Genomic DNA, 13,698 nt, shown 5'->3' on the forward strand with positions numbered 1-13,698 from the left:
GAAACTCATTGTACTTCCACAGAACAATCCTTTCCCAAATTAATATCACAATGGTTAAACAATTGCTCCACAAATTTAATAAAACAATACATAAAATACATCGGATACAGTTCAAGATGTTGATCTCATTAGAGAAGTCTTATTCGCAAAGTCAAAAAAACTCACCCCCCCCCCCCCATTGAAAAATTGCCTGTTCAGTGTCTTCCCACTTATTACATTTGTATGGCAGATGGCAGAATCCTGGTGATGGTGTATTAAGTGGGGGATCCACTTTGTTTTTCTTTCAGTTTTGATTGGGCAAATCCCCAATATTGAAAAGAAAATCAAAATTTCACACAATTGAGTACTGATCAAAAATATATACATTACTTGGCTTCAAATTGGGTAGGAGGTGTTTTTGGCCTCCGTTCTGGAATCACCATGTACATCATATGGACAAAGTTTGTTCCAAAGTATGCTCCATCAACACCCATATGACGCCCTGCCTTCGGGTTATAAATATCCATGCATTTTGGGCAATACATTTTCACCGTTTTCTCATTGGGGAAATCAGACAAACCTGAAATTGTATGAAGATTTTGACACTTTTTTTTTACAGGCGGAAAAGAATTAGCAAGATTTTTTCAATTCGCTGGCCATTTTGCATAACCCTAGACTTTGAACTGTAATAAATACAAATTAGGGCTTGACAAATCTATAAATATAAAATTCATTTTTTGTCTGTGTTCTTTATATGCATCTATGATTTTAGACTAATCATAGCCAAATTTTGCTATTTATATATTATATATACCATATATATACACTACACGGTATATACATAAATATATACCAAACAGGACCCGACTGAAATGATGGGCTACTTTAAAGGTTTATCAGAACTGGGCAAATGCCCAAAATGGGAGATCTGGTGCGCCATGCGCTGGATAAACAAGGGCACCATGTTTACATTTGTTCATTCAAAATTATGAGGAAAGATGCCCAAATGGATGCTTGCCCCAGGGTGACTGTCAATTTTTGTTTTTGGTTGCAGTCATGGTTGTAGGATCTGTTGCGAGACTTTTCAAAGGGGGAAGATCGATTCACATTAGTGCTTGGAGTTGGAAAACAGAAAATCAATTTCAGTTAACCACCACTGCGCTGGTGGGATTCAAACCCAGGTCCTCGTGATGTTAATCCTTCACGATGCATGACTTCACCTCTGCTATTGCCAGTGCTGAAAATGTTCTTCCTAAAGTCCTAGAAAAAATTCTGTAACTTTTTACTTTGAACTTTAGACACCGCCAGAATTGAAGAAAGGGACAAAGGAAGCAACTACAAAGCTTGAGAAAGTAGCAACTTTAGGAGGAAGAGTTAAAAAAATTGATTTTTACTTAAAAACATAATGCAAAAAACATTGTTCTAGAGCAGCGGTTCTCAACCTTTTTGACTTGTGGAACCCTTTCTGGTATATAATTTCTGTGGAGGAGCCCTGTATTGCTATTTTTCATTCATTCATCAAAGTTACTGATTCATTATTATTCAAAAATACTTATTTTTTCTGAATTTACCGTTTTTTGTATTTTTCTCGAGCTGCTGCAGAGCCCCAAGGGCTCCACGGAACACCAGTTGAGAACCGCTGTTCTAGAGCTTTTACAGTAATGGGGCAGTGGCAAAAAGGTAGGTCACCCCTCCTGACAAAAATCTTGGTGTTCAGATATGATGAAAATGCCTTAAATGCAAAGATTTTGAGTGAAATTAAAATCAAATAAGGTCTAGTTGAATTAAATATCTTTCGCAAGTGCTTGGAGTGCCATTTAGAAACATAGCGAAAGGATCCTCCGAGGACAAAAAAAGAGTGGTTACTGGAAATAAAGCATTTTTTTTTTCTCTTCTAAAAAAAAAAAAGAGAAGAATTTATTGCAAGTTACGACTTTGAAGAAAATACCCACAGATTAAAATTTTTGGTGAGAAAATAACCAAAAGAAAGAGCTATTGCTTGAAAATTCTTAAAATATGATTGAAAATTCTTAAAATATGATTGAAAATTCTTAAAATATGACAGATTGCTCAAAATATGACCAATAGCTCGAAAATGCACAAAATATGACTTGTCATAAAAATCAGAGCCCTAGTAATAATAGTTTATTCCTTTATAATGGTTTGTCACTTTTTCAGTCCTCCCAGTAATTGAAGAAAATCCGGGCAACCGCAGGTATTATAGCTAGAGTATACAGTGAAACCTTGCTACAACAATACTCAATATGTTAAATATGGCTCTCAAAATAACTAATTCCTCTACGTTGATATTCTTTCTCGGTCCACAGAGTATTGTTACATCAAGGTTTCACTGTACATAAAATTGATTTTCTGTCGGTTTGTGTGTGTATGTTCTGTATAAAAATCATTTTAGACCGATCGCCGCCAAATTTTGCATATATGAAAACTTAAATGATAGGCTACGTTGACCCTTCGAATACTAATGGGAAATGTGTCACACAAAAAAAATTATCCAAATGCTAAATTTGCTTTACTCGTGACCTATTTTGTTAATTTTCACAGAAAGCTGAGGTAATTTTTTTTTTTACAAATTTGTACAGTTAAAGGGTTAAAAGTTCGTCGGAGCTGGGCAAATACCCAAAATGAGCAAAAAAAAAAAAACCAACAGTCGAGCAACAATAGTTTTTTAGGCTTCAACAATGACTTTTGGAATGTTTACTGTAGTTACCTTGGTTCCCTGACAATGCATTTTAGACATGTATATGCCTTTATAATGGTTTGTAACTTTAATGCTCCCAGAGTGTACAAAAAAACCTGGGCAGCGACGGGTATTACAGCTAGTTGTAAATAATTTAGATGCCAAACATGCTTCACTTGAGGAAGAACTGAATTTTTTTTTCAACTTTTCCATGACTTGGTCATCCGAAGTATGAAAGACTGAATGGATACCAAATGGAGATGAAGTTCAGAAAAAAATTGATCATCCTTTGGTCCTTGGTCATCCCTTTGTGTTGGTAGACAAGCTGATATTATTTAAAAAAAAATTATGTTATCTTAAAGCAGCAATTTAATAGTCACAGACATTTTAGGCACCAATACAGAGTTTTATTCGCCATGACGACCTGGGATTTGTTAAGCCCTATATACTGTATAGCCCTGTATCGGCGAATTGTGAAAATATCCTCCTATGTAAATAACTATAAATTTATTACCCATTGGCAAAAGTGTTTGGTTGTCACAGAATACTCTTGGACAGAATCCAAAATCTCCTTGATCTTGTTTCTCAGCCTGAAAAGAAAACCAATATGGCTTGTTTATTTCATCTTTTAAAATATATATATTATTTGAAGCCCGCCCGCACGCACCATGAAAACAAGCATGAACATCTCAAAGATTAAAATACCACTGTGGGTTCCGAAAACCCATGTGGAATTTGTGAAGAATCTTGGACTTCATTAGTTCATGCATATACAAATGAAGAGATAGAAAAAGAAATAAACACACAAGGTACATTACACTTTATTTACTTAGCATATCATGCTACAGTGTGTGTATGTTATATAAGAAAAGCTAAGTCATGTCTCTCATGATCTACCATATTTTAACTTGTAAAAGGAACCCCTTGATTATTTGGGCTTAAAAGTTATACATCTGTAATACAACCCATATGGAAACAACTTCTACTTTTAGAACCAATTTTTTTTTTTTTTTGGGGGGGGGGGAAGGAAGAGTTTCTTATACACATTAAAATACAGTATATAGATTAGCTTGCTTGCCCAGATCACAAGAGGACTAGGGTTCGATTACCAGTAAAGACAATAGACATTTCTTTCAGAGTTTACCTTGGTATAGAAAAAAAGTCTTTCCTTGACATATTGGGCTGAGAAAAAATATTTCTCATTCTTGCTACACACTGAATCATTCATTTATATTTTTAAACAATCATATAATTTTCAAATTGTAACACACTTTACCTTGACTAAGTTGATGAACACTAACCAGGGTTGGTAAAGAAACAGTTTTTTTTGAAAAAAACCAAAAAAAACAGGTTTTTTTGGTGTAAACCGGTTTTTTGTTTTAAATAGTATTAACATTAAAAACAATGAAATTCCTGAAAAATCATTCAAACTTCTAATAATTAACTAAAATAAAATGTTTATTAATGTAATTAACACTATTCCCATGCTAATTAATCAATAAATATTTATTACATTTTAACAAAAACCAGCTATTGCAATTTAATTATTTTTTGCATAACTCAATGGATTACTGTGTGTTTGAAAATTCTTTTAATGTTATTATTAATCATATAATATATAAAGGTTTTTCTCCAGTTAATTTCAGTATACTTAATTAGGAAGCTATTTTGCAAAAAGTAATAAAAATTAGGTGAATATAATGTATTTAATGAAGCATAAATAATGCAGATTATACAAATACAAATACAACGCCACAACAGGCAAATTGCCCAACGAGGTGGCTGACTTAAGAACATCATGGATCCCCGAGCCCCTTCCTACTACTGCTACACCACACATGCACCCCCCCCCCCCGCGGAACCCCCCAACGAATCCCCAACGAATTAGCAATGATTTACGATATACAGGGTGATTATAACTAAGGTTCTGATTTCAAAACACTGTAAAAAAAAGAAAAAAACAGTCAAAATGACTTGAAAATTGACATGAATATTCCTGAAAAAATTCAATTTTATTTGATAAAGGGGAAAAAATTAATGACATCATCCAACATGGGGGAAATTTGCTCGCAGAATGGAAACGATAGCCAGTCATGGCAAAATGATACCTTAATTATAGCATTTCACGATTTCATAATTCATGGAAACATCACAAAAAACGAAGTAATTGAACAAATAACTACAACTTACTTAAGAAATGTTAAATATGTTGTGCACCGCGTGTTCTGGCTATGAGGTTGAAAGCACAAAAATTCTTGTTCAACAACAGAATCGGAGTATGTCATGGTCATAATGTGGATGTGCTTGCAATTCAGCTTTATTAAACCAAATGCCCCCCTCCCCCCCGTTAATATTCCTGAGGAACTTCTAACATATAGGGAATGTGCTGGAGATTGCAATTCACCAAAGTGTTTGCAATCTGACCACTGTTTATAACATTTTGAGGTACCCCCACAGCCAGAAGTTGCGACGGTTAAGGTGCATCCTGTCCAAATGGGTCTTCAGCAGCTGCTTTGCTAGTATTGTAATGTGGATAGAAGTTCTATCCACACACTGATGCTGTGGAAGTGCCGAAATGATGTGGTTGCACAAAATAGATTATACTGCTGGCCAAGTACAGCATCATCTACTTACACATTTTGCACTTTTTTCTTTTGCGAAAGAAACTTCCATTGCTTCAGGAGTATGCATGCAAATTTTCAAGTCATTCCAATCAGTACTTGTTGAATAGTTTTGGAATCAAAACTTAAATTATAATCACCCCGTATATAGCTGATTATTTTTCATAAATCTGTTACTACTATACAGTAGAACCTTGATTAACTGGGCTTAACAGTGTGTGTGTGAAAGTATTAAAAAAAACAACTATTGAATATTAAGGCTGGGAGATATATAGTAGGAGATGTGCTACTTCTTATGGGAATGAAAATGTATGTGAGAATGTAACTACTAGTACACTAGTCTTTGTCCTTTAAGGACAGTTGGTGTCTTTATTGGATTATAGGACCACCTGGCCCTAGCATGATGGTGTCACTACTGTAGCTGCTTCTTTGTGAAGGGAAAAAGAAACCCTGTGAGATAATACACCACTACATTTAGATGAGTGATGCAATCCTTAGTCATGAATTTGCTAAAAAATAGAGCATCAGAATGTAGCCAAAGGTTAGAAAATGTTGTAAGAATGAGAAATTTTGGCTTTTATATATATAACTTTAAATAACTAAGATACTTCATATGAAAAATATATGTATATTCTGGCCACTTTTATGAGACTTTTTGAAAAAAACCACTTATAAAATCTTATGTCATTTAAAGATATACCATCAGAATGTACCCCGAGGATATAAAATGTGGTAAAAATAAAACACACATTTTGGCTAATAGTGAACCAATATGATATTTTTCAAGGAAAAAAAAATGATATTTAGGCAACTTTTATTTGATTTTTTGAAAAAAAAACCACTTGTTTAAAACCAACGTGGTTTAAACCAAACAACCCTGACACTAACATAGATGAAAAAGCAAATAAAAGTTCCTGACCTATACTTCAGCACATGGTAGATGATGCCAAAAGAATAGATAGCCAACTACAAACTATATCACACCCCTTAGGCCAGAAACATGTATGTGCAAATTTCAAGAACTTGTACTTCTCTAACTCTATGGAAGTTGTTTTCCTAACAGCATGAATTTATCGACGGCTTTTGCGTCACAACTCCTGATAGTTAAGACAGATTCGTCATTGCTGTTTTCCCAATGCAATAATACGTTCTTTCGCAAACTCAGGGGTGCAAGTGCCACACGTCCATTTCGGAGAGGCAAACATCCATTTTTGGAGCAGAAATTCCAAAAATCGGCAATATAAGGTGTAATTTTTCCCTGAAACGTTAACATTTTTAAAAAAATGTTTAAATGAATAATCTTAAACAAGTTCCTTTACAGATTGAAGTCCATTTGAAATTTTTCTGAACTATCTATCACTGATAAAGAATACATTACTGAAATCACAATATCAAACATTTATTTTTTCAAAATATACACATGCATGCTGAAAGCCTTAGGCAGCAAGAATTTCTGCAGTGAGAAAACCAAACTCTTATTCACTTTACTAGCTAAAAAATAAAGTACAATACAGGTTCCACAAAAAATTGCTTAGAATTTGAAGAAATGATTGAAATGAAAAAAAAAAAAAAACAATAAAAGATAAATATAAATACGTTATGTATGTATATGCCGATTCCCCCCCCCCCCATTTCAGGACCACCAAAACCTCAATGAATTGAAAATTTCTCATGATTCTCCAAACTATACATAGTATAGCATGTTCTTTTACATCTTAAACTGCACTGTCATTGCTGTCGTCATCAGTTACATCCATGGGGATACTGATATAACACTTTTTAAAGGATTTGATGATTTTGGTGGAAACAGTTCTACACCTCATGAACTTACTGGCATACTAGGCCAATGAGCAATTTCTTTAAGGCACCACTTTTTGAATCTTTATATTCGAAACTGATCCATTCAGTTCTTAAATAATCTTTAAAAAGCTTGTTGATGCTAACATCTAAAGGTTGTAAAATTGACTTTAGTCCATCAGATATCAAAGCCAACGACCGTCGGTTCTGTGGAGTCTGAACATAGCTAGAAAAATCACTCCACTGATGAGTAACTCATCTATATCTATGAAAATTACTCAACTGATTATAGACACCACCTTATGTAATCCAATGACATCACGGATCTTCAAATTAACTTGAGGCCATGTATGCTGCACGATTTAGTAAAGTATGGGTCGATATTCTCTTCTAAAAAATCTGACCCATGTGCAAGCCAACCCCCCCCCCCCCAAAAATTAAGGAACAAATTTTTCATTAAAAAAAACTTGGCTTATACATGAGTGTATACGATACTCAAACAATTTCTAAAACAAAATGATTAACAATCTTTTTTTTTCCATTTTCTCTGCCTGAAGCCTGTTAAAATATTTTCTATGCGAATCGCGCGTTGCTTTAACAAGTCCAACATCAATAACAACTTCTTTCACATTCTCATAATTTTGAACATAAGATTTTATCTGTCTTATTCCATTGATGCTTTGGATGGACAGACTTGTTCTCTGTTCAAGCAGACTTTTGTTCACACTGAACCCTCTTTCACACTCTGCGTTGCCATGTGCTAGGAATAAGAGAGCCTTCACCAAAACTGGCAAAATTTTGAACTTATGGCTGCCATCAAGATGACAAAGTTCAAATATATCGGCCCAATATCTGTCTATTCTTTGAACTGGTGTTGCTCCTTGCAATTCTTCGCATTGCAAGGCAACCCATTCATCACACAGAGTTGATAATTGTGTGGGGGGATACAATGTTGGGTAACTTTCCAGCAATAATTTTAATAGCAGAGAGAGAAGAATTCTCTGTACAGAAGAGAGGATGCAAACATTTCATCCTCTCCAAAACCATGTTTTCAAAAGGTAATGCATTCAAGAGATACTTCGCAGAAGCTATATAAAAGGAGCGAGCTCCCAAGATAAACCTTTTCCTCTGACCGTCGTTGAGCATAGACAGTTCTATATCCGTGTCTCCCCCAACAATCATATCTTTTCTCCAATTTTCACTTTTCTCAATCTCCACTTTTTTAGATCAGAATTTGACATGCTGAAAGCATTTCATATGCAGAAAACGTCCCATGAGTTTTCGAACAAGAAGTCCAAGCTCATCATATAACACATGTATCAGGGTTTCATCTTTCTGGAACAATGTCAAGAATCCAGTGTACAAGACACATACATTTTTTAAAAACAGTGCTTTAGCCAGAACAGATTTGTCCGCAAGTGCCTCCTGTATTTTTTTTAAGGGACAGGTATCGGATCGAGAACTCTTCCCTTTGACAAAAAACTGAACTAGTGCAGGAAACTGTTCAATGAATCTAGACAGACTCGTAGCCAACATCAGCCATAGACTGTTTACATGTCGTACAAAAATATGCTCAGGAACATCAGGAGTGCTCTGCATTACTCTGAAATCACTACTTTCAACAGGAGATCGTTGAAAATAATAATAAATGTCAATGATAAGTGTTTCAATCTCTGCTCCAAAAGAATTTAATCCCCTTGAAAAAGCATTGTGTACTTTATGTAACAAGCATTCTCCAACATCAAGCAAATCAGGTTGACAAACTTTGATTTTATTTGTCAAGGACTTCATCACATTGGGACCATCGCTGTAGAAACTCAAAAGATTGGACATGGCTACACCAGAAAGTGCAGTTTCAATGCAGTTGTGTAAAATGTCTGCAGTAGCATGACCAATATGGAATGACTCCAAGTGTTTGACCACAACTTTCTTCAATGACTCACTATAATATCGAATGAGAATATCAAATTGTTGCACTCTTTTCTCTGATACAGGAGTCTCATCCACTTGGATTGTGAAAAATGACCCAGTTTTATTAATTTCAGCTATCATGGCATCTTTGAAATATGGCCCAATGCCATCAGAAATTATGTACGACATCTTTGTCCTGGAACATGAGAAGTCTCTGGCAATTGCAGAATCTGGAAAGATAGCGGGAAATATGTCAGTTGCTGTGTCAGCAAACGAATAGGGAATATTATGAGCTGCAAAGGCAATAACCATTTGGGCTTCTGCTGCAACAACTCTATCTGCATGGCTAGAAATTTTCTCCTGAAAATTCAATAACTGTTGTGTGCTGGTTTTTAATTTCCCATTCTTATTTCTGTTTCTGTTTGCCATCAAAACATGTTTTTTTCCCTGTGCATGCCTCTTGATGGCTGTTACTCCATGCTGTTTGACACTTATAGTTGTATTGCAGAGTGTGCAAAAGCCTTGGTCAGGTCTTGATCCTTTCTGGCACCACTCAGATATTCTGTCACCATTGACATAAAATTCAGCTAGCACCTCTACATTGAACAGGGTCGACCTGGAGCCTGAAAAACACAAAAGCATAAAAGTAAAGAAATTTTTTTTTTCCATGTTTCAAACATGGCATACCAATACTCAAATAAGAACTGCTTCAACTTATTAAACTATGCTAGTGGGGAGTAAGCCTATATAAACACTTAAAATATTGACTGCAACACTTGTACTCTAAAAACATTTAAAATAAAATCTAGAAATTCAAACGTTACAACAATATTATCAATCATTAACATATCAGTTCATCAATAATTCCCTTTATTTATCAAATGAATGAATAAATATTAATAGCTCAAAACATAGAACCATCTATAAACAGAGATATATGCCACTGTACTTTAATTTACCTTGAAAAATCTGGGTCCTTTTTGAGTGAAAAAGTGGGTCCCTCTCAAAGAAAATTAATCTTTATAAAAAATATATATTTATTATATAAATTTATATTCATAAAAAAAAATATGCTTCCCCTTCCATAATTCACCAGAAAAATTATTTGGCCCGGGGGCCCATAATGCTCTTAAGACGGCCCTGTGGGACCCAGGACAGCTCTACCCTTGTGGGGCCACAGCCCAGTTTATGGGCTTGAATCTTCATTAATTCCTTGTCCCCACAGCCCACAGAGGCTATTGCTCACAAAATTTTGCGAGACATTCATATTTAACGAAAAAGAAAAGAAAATAAGGCACAAAAGAACTTAAAAAAATTTCAACTTACTTTTAAACTTAGAAGACATGATCAGTCGCCGCGCATTCCATGTACACAAATGACTGCAGAAACGCTGAACCACGTGCTAAATGAAACGTTGGTTACGATGCACATCGTAAGTGTAGCCTCCGCTGATCTATCATGGAGACTTCTTTCCACAACAATTAACAGCCCTGATAGTTCAGGGTTGCTGGTAAGGAAGGGGGAAAAAAAAGTTACGAGGAAATTACAATCTCAGTCGTACAATGACTCAGGAAGTGCAACGAAGTTACGATTATTATGCGTAAGTGCGAATATTCTTGAAGGCTATTTTTTTTCCACGTTCTTAAGAGCTACTGTCAAAACGACGATATCACAAACTGGAATTGGCGCAAATGCGCAATGATTCCGCGCCTTGGCACACCATGTAGCAAGACAACCATTTCGGCGCACTTTGGCGCAGGTCTTGCACCCCTGCAAACTGTTCCATTCTTTTAAAGGATACATGAATGTCTTGTCTAATACAGCGAGTCAGGGAAAATTGAAGCAATTTAAAAAATAATTAACATAAAACACGCATAAATCAAAGGAACTTTTCTTTGTAAATTAATTGTTGAAAACAGTGACTGAAGGTTTTCATTGTTCTGTGAATGAGAGGCAATTTGCATAGTTTGACCCCCCCATTTTATACGTTGTCGGAAGGCTTGGCGGCAAATCCTGGGGAGGGAGCCTGAAGATAATTCCATTTGTGGCTCCAAAAAATAAAATTGAAGGGAGAACAAACAATGTTATCAAAGAGTCAGCTTTTATTGTGACGCAACTGCAAAGTTTCTTAAGGGGAAATTTTGTTGATGGTGCAAGAATTGAAGAATTTCAGCATTTTTGTAATAGAATGTAGCAAATGCCAGAAATTGTAGCAAAATATAGCAGACGGTGGAAATTGTAGCAAAATATAGCAGAGTTTCCACCTGCGTACTATTATTAATTATCTGTATTAGACGTATAGGCGATAAATGTGGTAGCCTTGCCTGCACGTTAAAAAAATGAAGAAAGGAAAAGAAAAAAGCAATAAGGGTGGGGAGGAATAGTACAAACAGTAGATAATTAGTTAAGAGAGAGAACAGATGTACAGTACCTTTTTTCACACTCACCTACACGCTCTATTTCTCATTCCCATATACAGGACCTAAATACTGTGGAGAACGAGGAGTTTGTTTCATAGGGTTACAATAAGCTTCAGGATGAGGGGAAAAAAAAAAAAGAGGTTGAAGAAACAATCAGCTGGATTGAATTTATTCCACTAGCATTTGGAAGCAATATTACGTCCCTGATCGTAAAGGGGTTAAATTTGATCCAGCAATATGTGATAGCAAAATAAATGCCAACTACAAACTATATTGCACCCCTTATGCTAGCAACATATGTGCAAATTTCAGGAACTTGAAATGTTTGAATGTTTACTTTACCCATGTTACTCTATGGAAGTTGTTTTCCTAAAACTTTTTGTAAAATGTGTTTAAATGGGTGGTACACATTTATGTTTCTGGCAAAACTACCTTCTCGTACCAGATAAAACCAAAGATGAAAATTTGCACACTCTTGTCTCTGTCTCTGGCATTAAGGGAGGGGATATGATCTCTGACCTACATTCTTCCCTTCATGACCAGCTTGACACCTTCTACAAAATAACAGAATGAAGTAGGCGATTAAGTCAGACTTGCTAATGATTCTGTCATGAAGTAGGTCATTTTCCTAATTGACTGTCAACAATAAGCTGAAACAGCCAAGCAGATAGGAGTATTAGTAACCAAGAGCTCCAGTACGATTCCATCAATTCTGTTGGTTTTATTATCAAATCATGTAACTGAATGAATAAAATTACTACTTGAATGTGTTTTTCAATACGTACTTCTTGTTTTTATTGTATCAAAAATTATTCTTCCTTTATTTGTTCTTTAGGCAAAAATGTACACTGCTGGCCACCATAAATGCAACACCCTGAAGGAAGCATGCAAATAATATGAAATTTACAACATGCATTAGCGGAGGTGAGATATGCAAATGAATAGAATTTCAGCGCAGACGCACATCACGGGCGCCTGTGGCGCCACTTCAAAGCGCTATTTAAGGCTTGGAGATTTCGACGATTGGAAGTACGGCAATTGTGTTTTTATTGTGGTTTTTTCAAAAAAACGATCAATTATGCCTCGTAGAAAACAGCGATCATCTTTTGATCAAGTATCCGAGTTCGACAGAGGAAGGATAGTGGCCTACCGAGATTGTGGATTATCTTTCAGGGAAATCGGTAGTCGTGTTGGACGAAACCAAACAACTGTAATGCGGATATGTGATCGTTAGATGCAGGAGGGTACGACGGACCGACGTGTTCGATCGCATCCACCTCAGTGCACCACTTCACGTGATGACAGGCGTATTGTGCGTATGGCAGTGACGGATCGCTCAGCCATATCACGAACCATAGCACAGCACATTCAGTCTGTACCGCATCATCCAGTGTCTGCGCGTACCATTCGACGCCGTTTACAGCAGAGTGGTCTGTCCGCAAGACGTCCATTGCTTCGTCTACCCTTGACGCAGAACCACAGACGTCTCCGCCGCCAATGGTACGATGAAAGAAGGATGTGGACTACACAATGGAATGAAATTGTCTTTACTGACGAGTCACTCTTCTGTCTGCAACACCACGATGGTCGGATTCGAGTCTGAAGACACCGTGGAGAGAGGATGCTGAGCAGCTGCGTTATGCACCGCCACACTGGTCCTGCACCGGGTATTATGGTATGGGGCGGTATTGGATATCACTCTCGCACTCCTCTAGTACGCATTGCCGGTACTTTAAAAAGCCAGCGCTACATCTCCGAGGTGTTGGAGCCAGTTGTCCTTCCTTACCTTCAGGGCTTGCCCACAGCCATATTTCAACAGGATAATGCGCGACCACACGTGGCACGCATTGTCCAAAGGTTCTTCGTCAATCGCCAGATTGAATTGCTTCCCTGGCCAGCTCGCTCTCCGGATCTTTCGCCGATAGAAAACATGTGGTCCATGGTTGCTCAACGATTGACCCAGATTACATCCCCAGCTGCCACACCAGATCAACTTTGGCAACGCGTGGAAGCTGCTTGGTCTGCTGTACCATAAGAACACATCCAAAGTCTCTTTGAATCAATGCCGAGGCGTGTGGCAGCGGTGATCTCCAACAATGGCGGCTACTCTGGCTACTGATTTTGGCAGGAACCACACTTCACAGAAGTCTATAAATTTAATCATTTGATGCTTGGTCAACGTGTTATCTACAAAATAAATATTGTTGCAATATCTCTTGTCTTTCTTGGTGTTGCAATTTGGGTGGCCAGCAGTGTATTTCACAATCTAATC

General features: G+C 36.6%; 1 protein-coding gene across 1 annotated transcript in view; it reads right to left on the reverse strand.

Annotated features, from left to right (window-relative positions):
* LOC149083844 (casein kinase II subunit beta-like) overlaps window positions 1–13,698 on the reverse strand; it is a 32,691-nt gene that overhangs the window by 3,653 nt on the left and 15,340 nt on the right. Inside the window, exons 5-6 of the mRNA XM_089234234.1 lie at window positions 3,192–3,267; window positions 370–559 (exon numbers count right to left, since the gene is read on the reverse strand). Of these exons, the coding sequence (XP_089090360.1) occupies window positions 370–559; window positions 3,192–3,267 (266 nt within the window). The remainder of the gene's footprint in view (window positions 1–369; window positions 560–3,191; window positions 3,268–13,698) is intronic.

This window comes from Pholcus phalangioides, unplaced genomic scaffold (genome assembly GCF_987345545.1).
Source record: "Pholcus phalangioides strain wild (caught in Gottingen) unplaced genomic scaffold, Ppha-v1.0 ptg000008l_1, whole genome shotgun sequence".
In the NCBI taxonomy this organism is placed as follows: Eukaryota; Metazoa; Arthropoda; class Arachnida; order Araneae; family Pholcidae; genus Pholcus; species Pholcus phalangioides.